Source organism: Coloeus monedula (assembly GCF_965178545.1).
Source record: "Coloeus monedula genome assembly, chromosome: 17".
NCBI classification, from domain to species: Eukaryota; Metazoa; Chordata; class Aves; order Passeriformes; family Corvidae; genus Coloeus; species Coloeus monedula.
Genome location: NC_138797.1, coordinates 5,260,676 through 5,286,112, shown reverse-complemented (window position 1 = coordinate 5,286,112; position 25,437 = coordinate 5,260,676). Strand labels below are relative to the sequence as shown.

The 25,437-nt window shown below is 54.9% G+C and overlaps 2 protein-coding genes across 2 annotated transcripts; one reads left to right on the top strand and one right to left on the bottom strand.

Annotated features, from left to right (window-relative positions):
* Positions 1-497: 497 nt before the first annotated feature.
* EMILIN3 (elastin microfibril interfacer 3) lies at positions 498-9,488 on the top strand (the record flags this gene model as incomplete). Its single annotated transcript, XM_082293016.1, has 4 exons — positions 498-694; positions 3,812-3,934; positions 6,844-7,091; positions 7,594-9,488. 4 exons carry the CDS (start codon positions 498-500, stop codon positions 9,486-9,488), a joined length of 2,463 nt encoding a protein of 820 aa, XP_082149142.1.
* Positions 9,489-15,037: 5,549 nt separating this feature from the next.
* Positions 15,038-23,506, bottom strand: LPIN3 (lipin 3; the record flags this gene model as incomplete). The annotated part of the gene is made up of 19 exons (XM_082292971.1): positions 23,309-23,506; positions 22,910-23,005; positions 21,909-22,144; positions 21,579-21,683; positions 21,021-21,141; positions 20,422-20,638; positions 19,714-19,813; positions 19,430-19,593; positions 19,255-19,348; positions 19,006-19,075; positions 18,827-18,916; positions 18,183-18,241; positions 17,607-17,736; positions 17,218-17,366; positions 16,967-17,053; positions 15,879-16,031; positions 15,498-15,609; positions 15,303-15,406; positions 15,038-15,191 (listed from the first exon to the last, which is right to left on the bottom strand). Exons 1-19 carry the CDS (start codon positions 23,498-23,500, stop codon positions 15,038-15,040), a joined length of 2,433 nt encoding a protein of 810 aa, XP_082149097.1. The 5' UTR covers positions 23,501-23,506.
* Between the last annotated feature and the right edge of the window lie 1,931 nt (positions 23,507-25,437).

The following is a 25,437-nucleotide window of genomic DNA, read 5'->3' as shown; positions in this document are numbered from 1 at the left end:
CGCCCGGTGCGCAGGGAGGGGGCTTCGGGAGAAGGGGCGAAGAGGGGGCCGGGGCCGGGAGAGGGTGCGAGCCCCGTCCAGCCCCCGCCGGGGTCGGCAGCGCGCTCCGCCCGGACTGCGCCGGGGGCTGCAGCACCGCTGGCGGGGGCTGGACGGGGGGAGAAGGGGGGTCGGGGGGCTTCTCTTTGTCTCCCCGCCCGCGGGGCCGGGGTCGGCGGCCGTGGGAGGGCGGGAGGAGGAGCGCGGCCCGCCCCCGCCGCCGCCGTACAAAAGGGGACGGGCGGGCGGCGGAGCGGCGTGTGCCGCCGGGCAGGGGTAGGGACAAGGACAGGGACAGGCAGGGGCCGGGCAGGGCGCAGCGGGCGGCGCTCCGGTCCCCTCCGCAGCGCTGTCCCGGCGGGGCCCCGCGGCCGCCCCGTCCCGTCCCGCCCCGTCCTGTTCCATCCCATCCCGTCCCGTCCCGTCCCATCCCGCTCCGCCGCCGCCGGGCCGGGACCATGCGGCGGGCGCGGGCGCTGCGCCGCCGCGGAGCGCTGCTCGCCTGCCTCTCCTTGGGGACGCTGCTGGCCCTCGCCGATGCCAAGGGTGCCTTCTACCCCCCCGCCGCCCCCCTGCCCTACGGCGGCAGGTACAGCCTCTACACGGCCGGCTCCAGCCCGCAACTCGGCCCCGGCAAGCCCGTGGGCAAGCACAAGTAAGCGACCCTCGGCCGCGGCCGCGCAACCCATCCGGAGGGCACCGGGAGCCGCCGCCCCCGGGCACCGAGCCGGGTCTCCGTCGGGCATCCCTTACCGGGAACGGACCGCGGCCAGCGGGCACCGGCCACGCGTCTGGGCTCTACAGGCAGCATCCCCGGGGGATGGGCTGCCGCGGGTACCCAACCCCCGGTGCCGGCCATGGGTATCTTCCCCAGGGTTCGCCTGCGGGCATTCCTGGCTGGGCAGGAGTCCCTGGGTACCGGCCGCGGGCATCCCTTGCTCCATATCGTGTGCCAGGTACTGAGCAAGGGCTGGCGGCAGCGCAGCAGTGTCCGTGTGTCTCGGTGCCCCCCCTCCATCTAGAGGAGGGTCCGGGAGTTGTATTTCCAAGAGGGAACGGGCTGCGTGCGGTGGGGACATGTGTGCTACGGTTCCGTGCGGGACGGGGCTGCAGGAGATGGGGATGCCCGTGTGTGGTTTTGGGGTAGGTGCATGTACCTGCTCTGCGTGACATGGGCGCGGGGGGTCAGGGGTGATGTGCAGGAGGGGAGGAGGGCAGTGCACAGACCTACGCGTGAAAACACAGGTTTGGAGGGAATTTGCTCTTTTGCTTGTAAAATACATACATACTGGAGTTTAAGCATTTTCAAGAAACCTGGAAAGCTCAGGCAGTGAGGAATGTGGTTTTACACATACTGTAGACTTTTTCCGTTCAGTTGCATAAGAGCTGTTACATTGGGGGTGGAGAGGGGGGTGTCGCTTCCCTCTCTGCTTGTTTGCTGGAGCAGTTTCTGTCGGGCTCCTTTGAAAGAGGGAGGATGTGGGGCTATGAACAAGCTGAAATGAATAAAGTAACCCTCGGGACAAACAATACTGGCAGTGCCAGTGAGAGCTTTCAAAAACCCGTAACATTTTCCAGCTGCTCACTCTAAAAACATCAGGCTGGAGCTATAAAACTGCTTGCCACAGGTGAGCGAGAAGGGAAGGGGGTTCTGAGAGGGAGAGTGAGCCAGAACCACACTAACCCGAGCAGTTGCAGGTAGGCAGTGTTAATTAGCAGTGGCTAGTAGATCTGCCTGCATTGGCTACTAGCTAACTTAGAGACAGTTGTGGTGTGTTTGTAAGCAGCTCCTGGATTTATGGATTGACGGTGATCCTAAGTTTCCACATGCACACATGAACTCCTTTGCCTCCAGCTAAGAGAAGTGGCTGCCCTTCCTTCTCCTGCGGTCCTGTGCACAGATGAATGACTCACTTGTGCAGGAGCAGGGAGCAGCACAGGGCCCTGCTCACGCTGAGCCTGGCAGCCCCTTGCCAGGGCAGAGCCGCTCAGGTCTGGGCAGGCTGGAAATGCCAGTCACAGCTGGGAGGTGTGTTTCCATCCCAGGGGATCAAAGGGAGCCCTTGGTGAGGGGCTGGGGTGGATGTGCTGGTGCAGCTCCTGGGGGGAGCAAGTGGGATGTGCTGGGGGTGTGGGATCAGGGGAAGGGAGCAGAGAGAGGCTTGGAGGGAGGATGACCCTGCTCACACCTTGCTGCTTCACGGAGGGAGCTCCTGCCCCGGGTGGGCTGTTGGAGATTGAGTAGCCTGCTCAGGGCCTCTGGACAGGGGCACTGGGAGGCAGCTGGGGTTGCTGCAGCTCAGCTGCCTGGCCACAGGCTGGGATGCAGTCGGAGTTCTCTGGCATGGCCATAACATGGCTTGTGGAGAGCAGCCTCAGGGCTGAGCACAGAAAAGAGCTGCAGAGCCTCAGCCCAGCTCTCATGGGCTTGTCATGATGGTCTGGATGATGGTGAGACACCTCTGGCAGGTGGAGGCAGAGGAAAGGGACTGTGACAGTCAGGATGGAGCAGAAGGGTTTGGTAAGAAGGGCTTACCAAAAGTAAGTGGTGTCTCCTGTTCGAATGTGTGTGTGTGCATGCCCAGGGTGGGTGTGCACAGCCCTCCCCCAGCCCCATCATGTCACACTCAGGGGCCAGAGCAGCAGGCTCGCCCTGAGTGGGGAAAGATTGATGAAGGAGGGACAAGAACTGATGGCAAACAGGTGAAGACAAAGTACATTCTCTAGCCATTCACCCCAAGCCCCCCAGCTGGCACAGGGGAAGCCATGTCCTCCCGCCTCACTGAACACCTCCCTGCACCTGCAGCTTGCGCTGGCCCATCTGCTCCATCCCGCTGACCTCACGCCTCAGCTCTGCTCTGCATGGTGGGCCTGTGCCCTCCTCTCCTCCCGCTCTGCCGTCTGCCACATCCCTCTGTCCTTAATCCCTGCCTTACCACACATCCCTGCTGTCTCTGCCCCTGTGGACCAAGTCCATCTGCTCCTGCCGGCAGCCCTGCCTTCAGCTGGAACAGCCTTGGCCTCCATCTGTCCTACCAGCAGTCCTGCATCCTTCCCACACACCGCCTTCCTCCCAGCCAACTTATCCTCAGCACCTGGATCTGCTGCTTGGCTCAGGAGAGGTTCTGTGGCTGGAGCTGGCTGGTACCTGTGGCACCCAGCTGCAGGCGGATGGCAGGAGGGTTAAAGCTCTCTGTATTGTCCCAGACATCTGAAGGGGTTTCCAGCCTCCATCACAGATCTGCTCCACATCCCTGCCTCCAGGGATCTGCTCCTCCATCCCTGCCCATGATGCTGCAGCCCTACAGAGCCACATCTCCTTTCTGTGCCTGGTCTGTGGCGGCACCCAAAAGCACAGCAAGGGCTGAAGGCTTTGGGTTGGCCCCTGCACTGGCAGCACTCCACGAGCTGCAGCAGGACAGACCACCCCTGCCAGGCACTGCTGGAGCTATTTCTGGGGTGCTATTCCCACAACTGCTGCTGTTGGGATTCTGATTGTCCTCACACAGTCTCACCACCCAGTCCATGCTGTGCCAAGCACAGCCCAGCTCTGGTGACACCACTAGCAGTGGTAATGACGTGGCTGCGGCTGTGGCTGTGACAGGAACCCTGCTCCTTCAGCGTGGCTGTGATGCCCTTACCCAGCAGCTTCCCAAGCTGGGGGGGCTCCTTCCAGCTCCTGCCACCCAGACCTCGCTGGCAGTGTCTGGCAGTGCAGGCACTGCTGTCAGCTGGGCAGGGGGTGACAGTGTCTCGCTGTGTTTCCCCCCAGGAGCTACTGTGCCTACGTGGTGCAGCGCAACGTGACGTGCACGCTGCAGGACGGGGCCGAGAGCTACGTGAAGGCTGAGTACCACAAGTGCAGCTGGGGACCCAAGTGCCCGGGGAAAGTGCTGTGAGTATGGGGGACTGGGGCATGCCTCCCTTCCCCTCCCAATGACCTCTCTCTCCTGAGACCCTGTGCCTCCTTTCTGACCATGAACCCCCACTTTGCAGGGGCAGGGAAAGGAGTTGAAGGACTTTTCCTGGATATGGGAGTTAGTGGCAGGGCCGTGGTGTTGGGAGGAGGCAAGGTGGGACCTGTCAGGAGGGAGAGGGAGCTCTATGCCTCCTCAGAAACTGTCAGGGGAGGTTTAGATTGGATAGCAGGGAAAGGTTTTCACCCAGAGGGCAGTTGAGCACTGGAAAAGTCTCCCCAGGGAAGCTGATCATGGCACCAAGCCTGACAGAGTTGAAGAAACCTTTGGACAATGCTCTCAGGCACATAGTGTGATTTTTGAGAGTGCCCTGTGCAGTTGTTGGGCACAATGATTCTTATGGGTCCCTTCAAACTCAGGATATTCTGTGATTCAGAAATAAATCAGGAAATCATGGGCAGTGGTCAGGTGCCTGTGCATGTGCGTAGGAAAGCAGCTTGTCACAGACCTGCAATGTGGCAGAATGACGGCAGCTCTGCGAGGACCTGACAGAGAGGATGAGGAAATGGAACCCGTGGCTGGGGATGGCTCAGTGCTTCCTGCTCCAGGAAAATACTTGCAAAACTCTTTGCCACCTCGTCAGTGCTGAAGGGAAACACTTTACTGTGCCACAGCCGGAGGCGCTGGCGGCGCAGGGCAGACACTGGGGCTTTGTGCTTCACCACCCTCCGGGGATGCTGCTCCATGCGGAAAAGCCATTCTTCTGCATCCTCCCCAGGCCTGAGGAGTGGAGCAGAGCTGAGCACAGAGGAAAACTGGGATGAGGGAAGTTTCTGTCGGAGCCTGGTGCCCGTCCTGTGGCAGCTGGCTGGGACTCTCCATGTGCCGGTGGTGCCATGGGCTCTGCTCGCAGCCTCTGCTGGCAGAGACGGGCAGTCAGACCCACTCGCTCACTTGTTCTTTCCATCACAAGTGTTCTAGCAGCATTCGGGGCCTTCAGGACATCCTGCAGCTGCTGGTATCCATGGAGGATATCCCCAAAGCCTCTCCCATCTCCACAGTGTCCTCTGCTTGTCTCCTTCAAGCAAAACCATGGTGAAACCAGAGTGTTTTCTGAGGGCAGATGGACCCACAGCTGAATTTTCTGCAGAGCCTCAGATGCTGCATCCGTGGACTAAAGGGAAACACAGGTTTTCCATGTGCTGGGGCCATCAACTAATGTTTGTGCAGCTGGCTGCAAATACTTCCCCTCGACATGGTTTGGAGCAGTGGAGAAGGAGTTGGAGGTGCCCAAGGGCTTTGAGCTCCTCTGCAGAGGCTGGGATGACACTGAGAAGGTGCTCTGCCTTTTGGAGGCTATCCTCATCCTTGCCTCACCCCCTGACTGTGGCTGGAGCAGCAATCTCCGGTGGTACACCTGGCCAGGTTTCTACACACTGCAACAGAAGAAAAGATCATTGAAACTCCGCAGCACCTGTGAAGAGGAGTAACAAGAAGAGCTTGTTTTGAAACTGTCCCTTTGGGAAATTGGTGTTGAGAAATTTTGAAGAGATTCAAAGAGCAGAGGATTTGGGGTTGCTTTATCCCCCTGCCCTGTGGCATGTATGGAGGTGGCTGTATCTCGCTGGGAGTCAGTAGAAGCAGCATTGCTGGGGGCTGCAGCCTGGGCTGGGGACTCTGTGGATTCGGACAAGGACGTGGATGACAGGGAATCAGCCCCATGTGCTGCCCTGACCGATGGATAAGTGCCAAATGCAGCCCCTCTGCCACACAGGTGGCTGTGCTGCTCTTCCAAGACCTTCTGCTGAACGTGCTGGAGAAGAACAAGAGGTTGATTGTGTGTGTTGTTGCAAACCAGCAAACTTCAAGATGTTCAGGCCCTGGTAAATTCAGACTGGAAGTTTCCAAAAGACAGGCTTAAAGCATTGGTACTTAGAGGTGGTGAGAAAAGTGCCATCTTCAGCCCTGGATGGCTCACCTCAGCTGGTGGGGGAGCACAGGTGTCAGAAGGGTCCTGTCCCATCCCTGCTACCTGACAGGGAAGTGCCACAGGAAAGCAGGGAGCAGCTGAATCCTCCCTCATGACTGGTGGGACCCCATTCAGAGCAAGAGCAGAGGGCAAGGTGTGAGGTGGGCTTGCACCTTGTGCGCTGGGTAAGGGAGGATCAGTGCTGTGGTGCCCAAATTCACGATGGAGACACTTCCCAGGGCATCCCAGCTGGGGCAAGAGGCAGTGTAAGGAGCCATCCCTCTGTGCACATCACAGCATTACCCTGGGGACCCTCACCAGGCCAGCCCAAGACCCTTTAGGCTTCCCAGCAAACTGATGCCCTCCACACAGAGAGAAAACACATTTCCAAAGGTATTTCAACCCTCATGGGGGCTTCCAGACAGGATTACTGTTGAGAAGAGGATTTTTTGGATCCCACTAGGTCAATTCAAAGTGCAAAACACTTCTACAAGCAGTCCACTTCCCTCTTGGAAGTGATGTGAGCTTGCAGGGCTTTTGAAATCAGTTCCATCATTTCATCTTGTGCCCTGCTGGGCCAGAAGTCACCAAACAGTGTGGCATCTGTCACAGTGGTCACCTATCAGGCCAGGGACTGCAGCAATACACTTAGAGCTGCAGTTCTAAGTCAACAGCATCCTAGGTTAAAAAATACTCAACCAAAACCCCACTGTAATGCTACACTGAGCTATGGTGCAGCAAGAGCTCTTGGAGAAGGTGGGCCTTGGTCTGCAGGTGCAGCACAAGGGTTTCAGCCAGGCTTTCCCATGTGCCCAGATCTCCCAGATCCAACGGGACTGTGACCCTGCTCTATTGCTTGATGTTGAGCTTGCTTCTCTAAACTGTCTTCTCCCTCCCTCCCTCCCCTCTCCTGGAAAGGTACCGCACCTTCTTCAGGCCCAAATACAAGATTGGATACAAGACAGTGACCGAGCTGTCCTGGAGGTGCTGTCCGGGCTTCATGGGAGAAGGGTGCCACGACAGCCCGACGGACCAGCCTGGCCTTCTGCCCCAGCATCCCAGCCCTAAAATGCCTCCCGGGCAAAAGATGTTCCCAATGCCCAGACTTCCTCCCTATCCCAAAAGCCACCCTGACCTGTTTCCAGGACCAAAGAAGAACCAATATGGTGAGATATCACTCCTACTTCATGTCCCCAGGTCACCATTGTAATGCATTCAAACCTCCAGGTTCTCTCTGTTCCAGCAGAGAGCATGAATTTAGCAAAAATTCAGTGGGTGACGTCTTCTATCAGAGACATGACATTTGATTGCTTTGAGGACCACTTGCTTTTAAAATCTTGTTTCTTTCAAAACATGCAGCTTCAAAATTGCCTTTCCTCATCGCTTTAAAGCATTTTCCCATTAATTATGGAGTTGATAGGGTGCATCTCAAGATAAAGCACCCCTGGGATGTTATCACCACCTGCTGTTGGACTTGGGAGCAGAGGGCTGGATACCAAGAGGAAAGAGGGTTTCCTGATATCTTAAGGAGAGATGTGGGCTGAGATTTTGCTGAAATAACAATAACAGAGGGCAGGACACATGGTCATTATGGGAAAGGACTTGAAGGAGGGAAGTTAAAGGAGCACCAGCCCTTACTGTTCCCTCTCTATTTCTTTCCCTGTGCAGGCAGGAAGCTGCCCGGCCTCTTCGGGGACCGCCTGGATAGGCTGGAGGAGGAGGTGAGGCGCCTTTCCCAGTCCTACAACAGCCTGCACACCATGGTGAGTGGGCTGGGAGACCGCCTGCGGTTGGCCATCCAGGAGGACACCACCAAGATGATAGGCTCCCTGATGAACAGCCCAGGCACACCAGACTCATCCGTGGGCTTCGGCATCATCCCTGACGGCCTGGTGGATGTGGCGGACAAAGCTGACATCGCCACGTACCCTCCCGTGGGGGAGATCCTGACCAAAGTGATGGAGGTGAGCGACGTGCTGAAAACCAAGGCAGATCTGCTGCATGAGGTTCGGGGCATGGTCCTGGACCACGACGGGCAGATCAAGCACCTGCTGGAGTCTGCCCGGCCCTCGCCCCTCACCTCCATCGACCTGCTGGAGGAGTACGTGGACACGAGGCTGAGCAACCTGCGTGGAGAGCTGCTTGATGGCTTCGAGAAGAAGCTGGGCAAGATCCAGACCACGTGTGATTTCCGCATCCAAGAGGTGCGGCAGCAGTGCGAGGAGGAGAAAGCTGCCAACCTGCGGCTGCAGCAGACGCTGGATGGGAAGGAGCTGGAGATCAAGAAAGAGATCTCCCAGCTGGAGACCCAGATCCAAGGGCTGACGGTGGTGGAAAGCTGCTGCAGCAACCTGGACTACCTCACTGAGCGCATGAACATCCTTGAGAAAGGCCTTCACAGCATCTCTGAGTCCCAGAAGAACCTGCACTCACGCCTGGATGGAGAAATCTCCACTGTCACCCTAGGGAACCTCTTTGAAGGGCGCTTTGAGGACCTGGAAGCCAGACTCAATGCTACAGAGAGGGAAACAGGGAGCTGCTGCTCTGGTATAGAGGACAGCATGAGAGGCACGGTGGTGGCAGAGGTGGATGGCATGAGGACTGCCTTTGAAGACAAAATGCAGACCCTGGAGGACAGGTTCATGACCATAGTGGGGGAGCTGAACAATGTCAGTTCTCCCATGGGAATGGACGGAGCAGTGGTGCCCGTGCTGGAAGGGGAGCTTGCCAGCATGAGGAAACGGACGGATGAGACACTGGAGATGTTGCAGAATCGCCTCATCACGCTGGAGAGCACTTGCTCCCTGGGCTGTACCTCGGCCTCGAAGGATGTGGAGACCTTCCGGACAGAGATTGAGGATTGCCAGAACAAGAACCAGGACCTGCTCCTCCGGATGGACAGCAACTACGACCTCTTGCGCAAGCTGAACGCCACCATCCTGGAGATCCAGCGGCGAATCGAGGAGGAAGCATCGGGGGCTTTGCAAGGGGAGATCACCTTGCTAAAGATCAACCTGAACACCGTGAGCAAGTCTTTGACAGGGCTCAAGGACTCTGTCTCCCAGTACTCAGACACTGTGACGCATGTCAACTCCTCACTGGATGAGCACGAGCGGAAGATTGAGGATGAGGTCCACTCCATCCAGGAGAAAGTCAATGACCAAGGCTCCCAGCTTTTCTTCAGCAACCGCCGTGTCCTGAACCTCAAGGGAGAACTGGAGCGACTCAAAGCCAGGATTGTCAGCGACCTGAGCTCCTGCAAGAATGTGGCCCATGGCCTGCAGCAGGAGGTCTCTCACTTCGACGAGCGGGTGGCACGGGTGGAGAGCGCCTGCGGCAGGCTGGGGGCCATCACCGGCAGCCTGGACGACATCAGGGAGGAACTGGAGAAACACACGGGCAGTCTGTGGGACTACATGGACCACATGAACGGGACACTGGCTGCCCACTCTCAGGAAATAACAGGACTGAAGGACAACCTCCTTGACTGCCAAGCCAAAGTCTCTGAGCTGGCAGAACAGGTCGGGCACTTGGAAGAGAAGGCGGAGAGGAGGCAGCATTAGCCACACTGCCATGCCATGTCTTCCTTCTCCTGCTGTGAAGGACAGGATTAACTTATATCACACAGACTTGCTCCAATGTGACAACAGTTCTTGGGATAATTTTTTTATGAAAAGCTGCTACATTTTTTTTTCCCCTTAATCTTGTTGGCCCCAGTTCTCCTTAACTCTGCCATGCTGGTATTCCCTTCCTGATGCTCGGTAGCTGCCCTTACTCTGGTGCAGCAGTGTCACCGCCTCCTGGCCGGGGGTATTGCTTTGGCTCCGGGGCTGATGACCCCAGAAGGACAATTCAGGAATAAGCTGGAGGTGGGAACATTTTTTTCAATTTTATTTTTGTGGATTTATCATTTCTTGAAGAATAAAACCCTGTAGTTATCACTTGAGGAATAGTTTCTCTGACCTAAAGACCACCTGCATCTTAATCCAGGGACTGAGCAGAGCCAGGGCTCCTTGCAGGGAACAAAACTCACCACAGGAATTGCAGATTTCAAAGAACACACGTATTCACACGTCCCTCCGGGAACTGGCTTCCCTTCTCTGAGATGGCAGCCCTCCTTGTGTATGGTAAATCCATTTATAATGCTCCCTCCTCCATGCAGATGCACATGCCTTATGGAGCATATGAGGGTGTGTGTTGGGTAAACACACATATGCATATGTGTATATATATATACATGGTATGTGTATGTATATTTTTGAACAATCCTTATGTCATGGTGCTCATCCGATTTCGGTTTCCTAATGCTGCCCCCATGTCCTTTGCCATATCCCAAAGACCCACACTGAGTAGCTAAAACCTGTGGCAGCAGTGTCTGGGGAGAGCCCCACAGCCCCTGGGGCTGCTGTGCTTTGCAGTCCCACTTTGCTGGGCTTTCTGGTTACACCTGGGACTGACATGATGGGTTATGGAAAACACGTGTCTTCCCCGAGGAGAGGTGGGTCCGTAGGTGTCTGCAGAGACCAAGCTGGGCACAGAGCAGTCCTGTCCTCCAGTTCTGTTTTATTGAGCTGGATTGAGAGTCCTCATCCTCTCTCCTGTTTTATTGCTTAAACTGTGAATGCCGTCATCTCGTCCCAGACAGGAGAGTTCCAGCTGCTCCAGGGTGTGAGTGCAGCAGTGGGGGAGCAGGAGCCTGTGTCCTCATGCTCTTCTGATCCCACTGGGATGCCAGTAGCCATGGTACCAACACCAATGTGGAACAAGGCAGGGCATCTGTGAGAAGACCTCTGGAGACCTCTCCTCAGCTCAGAATGAAAACCCCACATGATTTACCCAGCTTGACTCCGGTTTCCCACGAACAGGCAGGCTGGAAAATGTCCACGTTCCTGAGCAGCTCCAGCCTTACCCTACAGAGCTGTTGCACACAGAATCCACCTCTCCCTAGAGGTGGCATCCTCCCATGGGCACCCTCCGCTGATCAGCCAATGGTGACTTCATTACTAGGATGAAAAGGAAATGAAAGAGCCTCCATCCAAACAATTCTGGCACTTTATAGCAGAGGAACATATTTTTCTATCAGTTCAGCACTGTAGCTCATGAACCCTTCCACACCAGCCAGCCTTTGGCTCTCACACAGTGCTCCTTACCCTCACCAGGCTGTCCCTGCTCTTCTGCAGCACGATTCCCTCCCTGATTCCCCCTGATTGCATAAAGGAGCAGCTCTGTGCTCCTACCAGCACAAACCAGCAACAGCTCCCAGCAGAGATGCATCTGGGCACCTTTCCTCCCCCAGAAAAACTGGGTGAGCTCCCTTAAACATGCTTCCAGGCTGGGGAGGACCACAGGGATCACTGAGTCCAGATGGCCACACCATGTTCCCCTCAGGCAGTAAAAGCTCGTTCCCCTGCCAGAGGAGCACAAGCTGTCAGCTGTGGGAGCATGGAGGGAACACGTGGCCCCCCACCACTTGCTCAGCCCTGCCAGATGCTCACAGCACCAGAATCCACTCTCACTGCTCTGGGCTTTGCTGATTTGGAGTTACCCTAAAGCTGCTGAGATGCTTCTCCAGCTGAGGAACAACCTCCAGCTGCCATTGGGCATCCTACAAAACCTGCTCTTAGACAACAAAAGCTATTTTTTTCCTCTAGCCTAAGGAAGGAGTCTCAAGCCAACTCTCAGTACTTTGTGATGGGCCAGGGGAGCCCTCACCCCACAGGGGGAGTATCCTGCCTAAGCACCCTTTCCATCCCCTCACACCAGGGAGAAAACCAAAGAGAAAAACAAGCCACGGGCCGGGTTCCCTGTTTCCCAGCCACGGCTGGGTTAGAGTGGCTGAACAGGAACAGCTTTCCCAGCAAAGAGGGAGCCAGGACTGACCATAACAAAACTAGAACAAGGAAGAAGTCTGACCTTCCGGAAAATGGTGCTACGTTTGGACTATTCCTGACTAGTCACTTGAAGCTATGGACAGTTTGTTATTTCAGTTCTCAGCTATTCATGTTTTAAAAGTGAAAGGAACTTTGTACAAAACTGGGCATTTTTAAAAAGATTGCTTGCAGAGTAAGGAAATGGTGCCCATGGGGTTGTCCTTGCATGGGCAGCTTTCCGAGGCCATTGATAACTGATCCTGTTAAAAGACTGTGCTCTATTGTTTTTAAAACCTTGTCTATTTGTTCAGATTTAAAAAGCTGAAAAACTGTTTGTACTGGAAAGGAAAAAAATAAAGTATTTCTTGCTGAGGTTTCCAGGATCAAAATGACTTGTGTGGCTTCCAGAAGTAGCAGACTAGGACATGACTTACACACAGGGGTCAGGAAAGGAGAAGGTAGATGCCAGACTGGAGGAAGGAGCCCAGCAGTGCTTTTGCCTGTTTTCTTTTACTTTATAACCTCCCATGAAGAGAGTTGGGGATGCTCAGCCTCGAGAAGAGAAGGGCCTGGGGAGGCCTCACTGCGGCCATGCAGGACTTGAAGGGTCCAATTGGAAAGATGGGGACAGAGTGTTCAACAGAGTCTGTGGTGGGAGGAGAAGGGGGGATGGCTTTCAACTGCAGCAGGTTGATTTGGGTTGCATTTAAGGAAGCTGTTTTTTTACACTGAGGGTGGTGAGGTTCTGGCCCAGGCTGTGCACAGAGGCTGTGGATGCCCCATCCCTGGGAACATCCAAGGCCAGGGGGGACAGGACTCTGAGCAACCTGGTCTGGTGGGAGGAAGCTCAGGTTTGAATGAGATGATCTTCAGGGTCCTTTCCAAGGCAAACCACTCAGGGATTCCTTCATTCTACGGTCCCCGTTGCCCACAGCAGAGTGTGCCTTGAATCCTTTGAGTCACAATGGAACATAGCAAGTGTTTCAGCTGCAACTTATCCAGCAAAGAGCACAATAAAACCATGCGCCCTACAGCCACCATACCCTTCACCTGCTCAAAGTGCATCTGCCTCTGTCCCAGGAGAGTGCCATCCCTGACCCTGCTGTCAGTCCTGAACAGTCCCTGCTGCCTGGATCTTGCCATCCATCCCTGCAGGATGATCACTTTTGTCCCAATGAAGGTACAGTGCCACTCCATTGAGGTGGACACCCCTGGACTTCCAGGGTGGGCTGGGGGGGTGGTGTGGGACTGGGACCCCACTCTGAGCTTTTGCTCCCTGTGCAGGCTGTCACAGACACTGAGGAGGAGTTGGAAATCAATATTGATATAGAAGATTGATATAGAGGAGAGTATGGATATAGATGTAGAAGAGAACGGAGAGGAAGAGATGGAGGTGGACATGGAGGAGATGGAAGAAGAGATGGAGGTGGAAATGGAAGATTACGTTGAAGACACAGAAGTGGATGAGAAAGGTGAGGAGGAGGACATGGTCTTGGGACGAAGACCGACCCCAGCAGCAGGACAGGCAGGTGCTCCCCATGCCCTGCCCACAGGCAGAGTGGGTCCCCTGCTGCCAGGCCGGGGCTGGGCTGGGTGCCCCGCTCAGGGACACGGTGCCCCGGGGGGCTCTGGATTCTGGAGGCACAAGCAGCACCCCCGCCCTGCCCTGCCCTTGCTTTGGGCCATGCCAGCCCTGTCCCAGTGCCTGGGGCCCGGCTCCCAGCCCCAGCTGCGCTCAGTCCTGGCAGCAGAGTCCTGCTCTGCCAGCGTGTCCCAGCCTGGGGGCACAGGGAACAGCCCTCAGGGCTGCACTGGAGTGACGGTGCCACTTGCTTTTCTTCCAGGACTGACTGAGATGCCAGGCAGGGATGCCACCCTTCTGTAATATGTTTTAGAGAGTGTTGTTTTCACCTGTAAATATGTTTTAGAGTTTGTTATTCTCTTCTGTACATACGTTTCATACATTGCTATATAGGTTTTTATAATGTAAATACGTTTTATAGATTGTTGTTGCTATAAAGATTCTTACATTGAAAATACGTTATGCAGTTTGTTTTGTTGCTGCTCTTCTGTAAATAAACAATCTTTATTTTTCACACCCCAGCTCTATTTGCATTTGCTTTGGGCACAGGGAGCATTTGCAGGGTTGTGTTTTCCAGCTGGTCTGGGTTCCTGGGGCTGGAGGTCCCTGAGGCTGGTGGCATGGCCAACCTTGGGCTGGGGGTACCTGTGCACAGAGGGGTCCCACTGACAGAGGTCACACTCTCCTTGCAGTTGCTTTGGACATGCACAGGAGCTGTAGGGGCAAATCCCAACAGGCCCTGGCCCATGGGACCCCCCTGTTGGAGCAGGGCTGAGCCTGCGTGGTCCTGCAGAGCCTCATCCAGGGCTCTTCCCTGGCTGGCTCTGGGGCTACCGAGGCTGCACTGGGCTGCGGGCACCCCGCGATCCCGGGCACCCCGAGGGGCTGGAGCTGGCCTGGAGGGAGCCTCAGTACAGGAGCCTCTGGCTTTTGCAAGGTCTCCTGTTCTCATTGTCCAAAATCAGGCCCATGTACATACAGAATAAGCCTGGATTTGTCTTCTGTTTTTAATTAATTTTGCTATGTTAGCTAAAGGAACTACGTTAAAAAAAAAAAAAAAAGAAGCCATTTTCTAGAAGGTGGTCCCATCTCCACCAGGACCCACTTGGTAGAATGCTTCAGCAAAATGAGCCCAGTAACATTGTAAAAGGACTGGGAGCCTGGCTCCCACTTCTATGCACAGGGTTAAAGAAGACAAGAGGCAGCCTGGGTTAAGGCACTATTTATTAGTCCAGAACATTCAAAACCCCAACATCTTCCATTGCCCTTTACAAGTTGGTGGGCAGCTTCAGCTACCAAAATGCAGGGAGCTGGACTGTCTGGAACACTGGTCATACCAGAGGTAATAACAGCTATGCCAGAGGCTCATCAGTAAATACAACAGTGAACAACCACCACCTTTAAAAGAGCCAGGCTTTAGAGGAGCTACAAACACTAGAAGAGACCCAGCTTTCAGGAATTTGTGTTTAGCAACTGGAGCTTTTGTAGAGTCAGAGCTCCCTCTTACCCCCTTTGGCTGCCTGCTAAGGGGTGTCATGACCTCTATTACAAGTGCAAGATGCCCGAGCAGCAAACAGGGAGGACAAGGTGCATCTGGAGCATTTAGTCCTGGCAAAGAACATGCAGGAGAGTCCTGGGTCAGGTCTCCACAGGGATAGGGTTAGGGCAAGCCATCTAAGCCATCTAAGTCAACATCAGGCACTGGAGGTCTCCAGCAGGCACAGTGGCTGCAGTCTGGGGACACCAGACTAGCGCTCCTCCTCTGCCCCACAGGAGGGAAGAAGACCTCCACCAGCTCCGACAGCCGCTCGAAGCTGTGGGGGTAAGAAAGAAGTTACAATGGGGTCATTCAGCATTTGTTTGATGCTTCTCTGCATCAAAGCCAGGCTATCTCAAAGATGCCGAGGAAGAAACACATTGCTTACGTTGACTTTTGGTTCTTTGCGAGCTCCTGGATCAGCTCTCCCTTGGGGTTTACTGTGAATATGCGGCTCTCTGGCAGCCCTACTTGCTTGTAAGCGTAGACATCCTGCCCAAGGAAGGCCAGCACGGCATGAGAGCTGCAGGAAGGCACCAGCATCCAGCCTGAGCCCTCCCTCCACCCCAGGAGACCCACTCACATTGGGCCTGTTCCCAAAACCCGCATAGAAGGGACACTTCGTGGCAAACAGTTTTCGGATGTCTGTCAAACAGGTGACCTTGAACACCTCTGGCTTCTTCTCAATCACCTCCCTGCAGCACAAGAGACATAACCACAGTGGCATCACCTGGCCAGGACTGTGGGCACCAAACCTGTCTGGGGCTCAGGGTAAGAGGTTTTGTGCATCAGAAGCTTCACCGTGAAGCTCCAGCAAGGCCAGGCAGCTCCCCTGCTGCCTCCCACAAAAGGCACTGTGCACCAAGGAGGGCAGAGCAGCTTAAGGCTGGGACATTCCTCAGGGTCAAGTTGGGGAAGGGGGTTCTGTCCCCAGGGATACAGGAAGTGCAGGAAAGGACAGTACCTGTGGAAGGCAGACAAGAGGCTACTGGGGGAAAGCAGCATGGGGCCCATCGGGAGGCCACAGCCTTGCTCACTGACCCATTTGAGGTAGCCTTTGGTGATGTGGGCCATGCCAATAGCCCTGGCTGAGCAGTAGAGGAACTTGTAGCCGTTCCTAGAGAGAACACAGGGAGCCCCTCTGAGCTGTGACCTGGGCAAGGCATTCTCCTGCTCCGATGAGGAAGACGTAGCCAAGTACCTGGCCTAAGCCCAAACCTTACTCCAGTAAGCAAGGTGGTTCCACAAACAACATGAATCCCTTATCTGGAAACCCAGACTAAGCCCAATCCCCACCTGCCTCACACTGGGAGTCCCTGCAGCACCCTCCACGCTCTCCCCAGCAGCCACACACCCACCCAGCTCAGCTGCGCAGCACCCATTGCTGCTCAGCACCCTCACACGGCACTTTCATCCCACGGCACTGCCTGTCAATTGTGGAGGGCTGCACCCAGCCCTTGCAGACGCCCGGGCGGGGGACAGCTCGGCAGAGGTGGTACCGGGGTGGCCACTGAGAGGCAGCCGAGGTGCCGGTCCCGTCCCTGCAATTCCCGGGAGCGCATCCTTCCCGTGTTCCTCCCGAGGCCGGAACGAGCCATCCACGGGCTCACAGTGCCTCTCAGTGGCCACAGGGGCCAGGGACCAAGCTGGAGGCTCCGCGGGGAGTCACTGCTGCTGTCACCCCTCGCAGGTGAGTCCCCTGGGCTGTGGGAAGTCATTGCTGGGTGCTCAGAGAGCTACCAGCACCACAGTGCTGGGCACCACCACTCTCAGGCATGACCTTGGGTGGTCTTGTCTGCTTCGGTGCTCAGCTATCCTCCCCAGCAAAGCCTCCACTGACACACACTCCTTCCAGGGAAGGTAATGCTAGCATCTGCTCCCAGGGGCCTTCTGCTTTCACCCCTCAACATCACGTAGGCAGCACAGCCAGCACCAGCCACAACTGACAGCAGACAGTGCAGCTGCCTGGGCCTGCATCAGCGAGTAAGAAGCCCTGACTCTGACTCCATCAGCTTCCCACTTCCCCTTGGCCTCAGCTGATCCAATACCTACAGGTGGATTTTGTGGAAGAGTTTAACAATCCCACGATGAGTCCAGTCTTTACCCAGTTGCGGCAAGATCTGTCCAAGAGCATCTGATCTAAAAGGAAAGGTCACCAGGTTAATGTGATCCAACATGGTGAGTATCCACTCCCACCCCAATGGGGTTTGTGGTCCCTCCTGCCTGCTTATGCAAGCCTTCAAAGGAGACTTTCCCCTAACAGGGGAAAACAAGGATTCTGGGGTGGGAGAAAGGCCTTTTACTTGGTGATGGTGCCATCGATGTCTGAGATCACCACTTTTTCATTCCAGTTCCACAGGTAGATGGTGGCCTCACAGCGGCACGTGCCCTGGTACTGAGTTGTCACGCTGAATGCCACCTCGTTGGGGCCATCCTGCAGATTCAACCTTCCCTGGGCAGAGGGGCAGCAAAAGTGTTACACCAGCACCAATTCACACCAGTCCAAGGCTTGCCAGAGGCCAGACTTCCACCCAGCCAGGCCAGAGACCCCAAGCCTCTACAGGGTTTTCAACCAGGGCAAAATAGTTGGATATCCTATGAAAACACGAGGTCAGGAGTAGAGAAATGCCTGTTTAAGGGTTGTCTCACCCCTACACACACAGACAGTGAAGGTGGAGGAATGAATGCATACAATTTGTTCGGAGGAGAGCCGCAGGGATTTCTTGTAGGTTGGCAGACGTTTCTGAGCAGGGGTCTCCACTGCCAACACATCCTCAGGGTGCAGGAGATGACTGTCACTGGATGACTCCTTTTCCTCCTGCCTACACAAAGTAGGAAAGGGGTCGGCCAGAGTCTTAACAAAGCTTTCTACCCTCTTTCATTAGGTAAACTTGGGAATAACTAGTGATGTAGGAGAAGAGACCAGGAGCATCCAGATTCCTGAAGATGGCCTGGGAGGGAGGCACTCACCTCTGCTGAGCAGGGTCAGGCTGCAGCATTCCCATGTTGGCTTTCCCTGTCTTGTAGAATGGCAGAGGTTTCTGAGTAGGGGCCTCCACTGCCAACACGTCCCCAGGGTGCTGGGACTCATTGTCACTGGATGACTCCTTTTCCTCCTGCCTACACAAAGAAGGGAAGGGGTCAGCCAGAGTCTTAACAAAGCTTTCTGCCCTCTTTCATTAGGCAAAGTTAGGAATAACTAGTGATGTAGGAGAGGAGACCAGGAGCATCCAGACTCCTGAAGATGGCCTGGGAGGGAGGCACTCACCTCTGCTGAGCAGGGTCAGGCTGCAATGTTCCCATGCTGGCTTTCCCTGGCCTCGGCTGCTGCTGCAGGCAGAGAGGTGTGTGCTGGTTTTGGCTGAGGTAGAGTTAATTTTCTTCACAGTGACTGGTATGGGGCTATGTTCTGGATTTGGGCTCTACACAGTGTTGATAACAGAAATGTTTCTTTTATTGCTGAGCAGTGCTTGCACAGAGCCAAGAGCAAGAGCAGGGGCTGCTTTGCTTTTCTTCCAGTTGGAACAGCAACGCCAAAAGAGGTGTCACAGCAGTCCCTGCCTTCACAGGGACACTGCTTGTGGAAGAGTAAGCACAGCCTGGTGCTATGGTGGGGCAGGGAGACCAGCAAGCACATGTGGTGCCCAGGGATCTGGCATGACGGGCACATGGCAGGAGGTCTCACCACTACAAGGTCCACATTACTGCATTACCAGGTGTTGCTCTGCTGCTCAGGCATTAAGAGACCAAAGGGGACAGCTAGCATCCTTAAGAAGTCACCTCATCAGGTCCTGGATGTCCTCATAGTCAACCTCAGGCCATCTCCAGGACCCTGCTCCCACCCCTGCCAGTCAGCAGAATGATGCCTGTTCCCTGGGGACATGGTTGTCATATCCACTGCTGCAAACATACCCCGTCTGTTGGGAATTCTCTCCTCCAGGAGAACCACCACCTTCTGTCTTTCTTGGGCATCTTCTCCTTCACCAGTTCGTCGATGATGCTCTGTGAACATGGCAGAACATGGCGTGAGGTCAGTCCTCAGCCCAGGCCCTGCTAAGAATCACAGCCAGTAAATGTGTTACACCACTGACCTCAGGAATGTTCCTCTGGAAAGCCTGCAGGGACAGGACTATGGGACCAGCCACTGCCCAGCTGTAATACCTAGAAAAAACAAGAGGGATGGGCACATCACCATCCTGCAGCATGGCCAGGTCCCACAGCTACTTTGGTACAGTCATGGGCTGGCATGGAGTCACATTTCTACAGGAGGGTTTCCATAGGGACAAAGGGACCATGCTGTCCATTGTGGAACAAAGCAGCAGGAAGAGCCATCCACTCACTTGTTGTTGATCATTATCACCAGGTTCGGGTCACTGATAAGCCTTGGATTCTCAGCAAACTGCTGGTAGGAAACCATGTGCTCCATGAACTTCTCTGGTGGGACAGAGGCTGTGTTATGCCATTGAGGGATAGAAAGGGTTTCAGGGCTGCAGATTCCCCTCCCCTCCCACCTACCATGAGAGATCTGCCTGTTGCCCCTGAGGCCCCCGCACAGTGACAGGGCAACTGTAGGCATCGAGTCAGAGTCCGTGGGGTGGTTGGCAGGCAAGGTGGATGGCAGCTGGACACACAGAGGGTTGCTGGGCTCTGTCATAGGCCTCAAAGTCTGCTCTGTGTCACTGCCAGCAAGGGAAGAAATGGTGGTGACATCAGAGAATAGCTTTAAACATACCTCCATCTTTTGCACCAAGGGAATTGCTCAAAAATATCTGAGGTTGGCCAGCTGGGGCAAGTCATACCTCCTGGGGAAATAGAGAGCCACCTGCTTCTTGTCCAGCTTGGAGAGGTCTTCCAGGCAAATGTTACTGGGACCCAAGTGAGGACTTCTTTTGGTGGATTCTCAATGCACAGACAGAAGAGAGCTTAGCTGAATCACCTTTCCAACCACCCCACCATCTATCGAGAAAGCCAACAGCATCATCCTCCATCATATCCATGTACCATACAAATGGGGCAGCCATTTTCTTACTGGAAAAGTTGCTGTAAGTCAACAGCAACAGAAGTGCCTCAAGACACCTGCACTAGCATGATCCTTAAATACACCATCAAGTGGGGCACATAAATGCTTCTCTGTGATTTTCCCTGACTTGGCATGCTCAGGATGAAGCCACAAGTCAGGCCAGGTGCTGTCAGACACTTGAAGTTAAGGTATGGCCTGTACTGCTGAGAAATCTTCTAAGTATGCAAAAGCAGAGACATTCAGGGATGGACTTCAGGGAACACAAGGCAAGAAAGCCTTCCTGGGAGCTGGGTGGTCACTGAAAAGTGGACACCTAAGGGATGTCTCTTCAAAGCAAAGGAGCTGGTGGCACACAGAGAAGGCAAAGTAAACACACCACACTTGGAAGTCAAGGAGTTACACTAAATGGACAACCCAGGAGGTCATCTGAGTCAGACACATCGGCAGGCTCAAACACCACTTCAAGCAGCACCAGTCACCCTCTCACCTTGCTTCTTCTGCCTCTCCAGCTGGGACTTGGGGCCTTCTGAGCCTGACTGCCTAGGAGCAGTGGCTCCCTCACAGGGCTCCACATCTTGCTGAACCTCTGGCACAACACAAACATCTCCCTTCTGTTTCTCTTGTGGGTTTGAGTAGGTCCCCAAAAATCTCTTTGCCCTGACAGCACAGAAGATGTCCTTCAGCCTGAAGATTCTGTTCCCAGCCTGGGGTGCAAGCGTAGGCTCAGTAACAGACACAGCCAAGGAATGGGGTATGCCCTTTGCTCCTGCTGGGCTTGAATCCCTTCCTGGATATTCAGAGGTGGCAACAAGAGGGGGTGCCTTATCCACTGGGACTAGTGTTGCAGAGATGGTGGTTGCTGCAGCAATCTTTTGCAGCAGCATCTTTGTGGACTTGGCTGGTTTAACTCGCACCAATTTATTCACCTCAAGGAAAGCAGAGGAACAGGTTTGAGGACGGGAAGTTGCCCAAAGCATCACACAGAAAAGGACAACTTTCTTAAGGCTGCCTGGCCACAGCCTGCTCTGCTTTCTGTAGGTCTTTTGAACACCCATTCCCAGCAAAAGAGCAAGAGCAGGGACTCACCTGAGGGAGCTTTCCCCAGGTCCACTTCACATGGGATTCAGCCCCTAGAGCAAAATTCTCCTGTGGTCTGACCTCCAGTTCAGAATCACTTTTGGGAGAAGATGGATGGCTCAGCATGAAGCTGCAGGAAGAGAAGGTGATGTGGGGCCTCACCTACACTGCAGCCCCATGCTCTCCTATCAGTGCAAGGACATTTGGGGCCAAGAACCCTGTAAGGCTAGTTTTCCATGAAGTCACTTCTACCCTATGAGATTGTCACTCCCAAAGGACCAAGACCTATGGAAGCTGAGACCTGAGGATGCAAAGTGCTATGCCAGCAGTTGCCCAGAGCAGCTCAGCAGCAGAGGGACCTCTGCACATAGGCTTCTCACACCTGTTACCATGGCCACAAGTGTCCCTTGTGGTCTCTGAGCTTTCTTCCAGCCACACTGTATCAGGCTAGGAAAACCCTCCTCTCCTGACACCTCCAAGTCACTTTTCCATACCACCTTCCCTGCCATGAGGAACATGCCCTGCTCTCACCAGAGCTGAGCAGAACACCTTGGCTCTGTGCGTTACCTGTCCACTCTGAGCAGCTCCCCATCAGAGTATGGGTGTATCTCTTGGGGCTGCAATGACTCGGTTTCTTCAAGGAGATCAGCAAAGGATGAACATGCTGCATCACTGCAAAGGAGGAAAGAGAGAGCACTTGTGCTGCTCTCAAGCAGCAGCCTCCTCTCCAGAAAGCTGGCAATACCCAGCTTTACCCTTCCCCCTGGCTCTCTACCCCACAGGAGATTGGGCTCCAACTTGCAAACACTTTCCCCCTGTTTCAGTACTGATGGGCATTGCCAAATGAACCCACAGGCTTGACCCCCTGTACCACCCTGCCCATGCCAAGCAGCTCACCTTGGGGCTGGCAGCTCGCATGGCTTCTTCATGGACACGTCACTTTTGGCCTCATCAGAGCTGTCAGAACCCAACTCCGACACCTCCTTCCTCTGGGGCCTTCTCTTGCGTCGCCTCCTCTTGCGCAGGATCAGTCCAGCGCTGCTAGCCTCCAGCTCACAGGAGGGCTGAACAGCATCCTTTGGGCTCCGTGCCTTGTAGATGGGGGATGTGCAGAGGAAGTAGGGGATGCTGCCCTGAAACAGGGATGGGGAAGAGCCCATCAGCTCCCTCCAGCACCCTCCTTTCCAGCCGAGCAGGTCTTTGCTCTCTGTGGAGCATACTATGGAACAGCACAACCAACACCACTGAGCCCTCAGCTCAGGGGTGGTTTTGTGGCCTGGCCTAAAAGGAAAGGATTTTTACCTACAACATGTGAATAAAAGAACATTAGGGTGATCCAGCCACAAGCTAAAGACATCTTTAACACAGGCAAGGAAAGACAGGCAGGAGATGGCACCACAAGACCAGAATTATCAAGGCTGAAATGGGATTTGACCCAGAGCCCCTTCCTACTCCCAAACCTAGCCCAAGCCAACAGTGACCACAAGTCTGCCTGAGAGTAGAGCTGCCAGGATTTCTGGAAGCCACAACTAGTCTCATCCCACTTCCCACTGGAGCAGGCAGCCTGCCACAGCATCTATCTCATTCTCATCCCTGTCACAAGATCCCCCGAGAGGCCAAGCTCCAAGATATCCGCCTGTCTGGCCAGTAGCCATGCCCATTGATGGAGACCAGTCTGGGATGCAGATATTTGGTCTAATACTCCCCTCAGGGTGCTCCACCACGCAGGTTGCAAGGTCCTTTGAGCAGGAACCTTTCCAGACACAGAAAACATCAGACAGGACAATGGAGTCACTCTGGGGAAGAGCAGCATTCCAAACCTGGTCATTCCACCTCAACCCCACACTTCCAGGTAGTCACAGTGGGACACAGACGTGTAGCACCTACTCATCACCCACCTCATGCTCTTCTGACTCCTCAACAAAGAAGGCCTCTCCATTGTCTCCCAGCTTCATGCGCAGATCCACAGGCTCCCCATTGATTTCAATGTCAACCTAGCAAGGGACAGAAGCAGGGGCACTTCCTGAGGGAGGGGATGGGTAGAAATTGCTCACAGGGCTGACAGCCGCACAGCCTTTGAGGCAAGGGACCTCTCCCAATTTTCCTGGAGAGAACATTCCTCCCTGGAAATGGATGGGTTCCATTTGGGGGCATCCCCTTAAAAACTTGGCAAGCATCCCTTTCAGTGGGCTCCCATTTCCCTCAAACAAGGTCTTTCCATAACCTGTGGGTTATAGAAGATCCTGGGTCTGGAGACACTGGAAAGAAAGCGTAGCCCCAGGGCAGGCACCACTTACCACCTTCTCCTTGGAGCGCAGCACTCCCAGCTTCCCAAAGCGCACGTGAAATGGGGAGCACTTGAAGGAGTTGTCGGGCTGCCTCACCACGACCACATCGATGCAGCCCGACAGGGTGGCGGGGTTCAGATCCCGGTACAGCTCCTTCACTGTGACAAAGACGCTCTCAGCCAGCTGCCCCATGTAGTTCATGGTTTGAGACTGCAAGGGAGAGACAGGAAGAGATTCAGGTGGGGGAAGAGAACTCCAGCAGCTAAAAGCAATGTGAGTTTACTGTAGGAGAGTCATGTCATGGCTGCAAACACAGCTCCATCACGGGGATAGGTAAGCCTCTAGAAAAACTGAGGCAAACACCTGAAGAGCCTTGATGAAGATTAGCCATGGCCTCTGTGAGCACCACAAAACCATGAGTTATTGCATCCAGCTTGGAGGAGAGATGCCCTTGCCATTGGGATACACCGTCACATTTGCCCCTTGGGAGGGCAAATACCACCTCACAACAACACTGCACAGTCAAGCTGTCAACATCCCATTCAAACAAGAACTGGGCTGGCAGGAGACCTCCTGTCCTGTGCTGTCCTTAGAAATTCCCAGACAACTCAGGGCAGAGAGGTAGCAAGTCCAAGCTGCTCCATACACCACACATTCACTTTGAACGAAGTCCAAACCTAACATTTCTCACTCGGAGGGAAAGGCATCCCACATAGGCATTGCAGAATTGGCCAAACGTGGCTCTTGTACAAGCCAGAACTTGTGCTGGCAGAACAGCCAGGGCATGGTGTGGTGTCCTCAGGGACTCACCACAGCCCCCAGTTCACACTCAACCCCAAGGGCGGCTGGGGGGAGTTGGTTCCTTACCCAAAGGGATGATGACAAGCATGTACCACACGACAAGCTGTCTGCCCCAGCAGGTACCTAGCCTCTCTGATCTGTTTTGCACAAGCTCAGCCCTGTCCCATTCCCAGACATCCCTCCTGGAAGGCAGTCTGAGGGAGCAGACATGGGTCCCACTCCATGCCCCGTCCCCCACCTCTCCCTGGCAGCCGGGAGTAAGCTCAAATCCCAGATCCTCTCCGGGGGATGATAGCAGGGAAGTCCTAGCCAGCTCCCGAAGCTTCGGTGCCTCCATCAGCTCTGCTGTGAGCGGGGCCAGGGTCACAGGGCCACTCACCAACCTGCTGAGCCCAGCTTTCCCAGGCATTGCTGCTGGGGTGGGCAGCCCTCCAACTGCCTTCCCTGCTGTGCCGCAGGGCCTGGCAGCAAATGGGAGAGAGCTCCTCGCTGCATATGGGGGAGGTTTTGGAGAGGAGGAATGATCACACTGACTGATACTCCCAGGGCAGCAGTGATGAGCTCCCAGTTCAGATATACACTGACACAGGCCTGAAAAGTGCATAGGGAAAGTCCTGAGCAGAGAAATCCCATAGCATTTGGGGTGGGGGCTTGGAAATTATCCCCAGATAAGATGCACTGAGCACCACCTTCATGGTGAATGCAGGGTGCAAGAGCTCAACATAGCACTGCAGCCACCCAGCAAAACAAGTGCCAGGGCCATGTCCCCTCTGCAGAGCCACTGTTCCCCCCTTCCCCCAATGGGCAGCTGCCCCCTCCCCAAGCATCTTGTTGCTGGGGACTGCTTGGAATGGCTCTGGTACAGTTTTCAGCTCTCTGAATTTATTCCCTGTTGGCCTCACCTAAAACAGCTGGAGATGCAGCCTGACAGGGTTGCAGAGAAGAGGGGGATGCAGAGAAGAGGCTTCTCCCTGCAGGCCTCGGCCCCACCATGGATGGAGCAGGCCCATTGGGGAGGTGAAGGGTAGGCTATAGTCTGGAGACAGATTAATAGGCAGACAGAGCAAGAGTAAAAGTCTTCAAGTCACATTCAATAAATAAACAAACCCTCTTGAGGAATGGGGCATCTCCAGCCCTCAGCCCCCAAACCAGCGAGGATCACAGCCCTCCACCGCACAGCTCTTGTGGAGGATGAAGGGGACAGTCCTCCCCTGCAGACAGCTCACATCGACCTCCAGAGACAAAGAGCAGCCAAAATAAACCAGGTGCTTTGCTGACACCAGTCTGCCTTGCTCCTGGGCCACCCTGCCCACATCCACGCTCCCATCCATCGCACG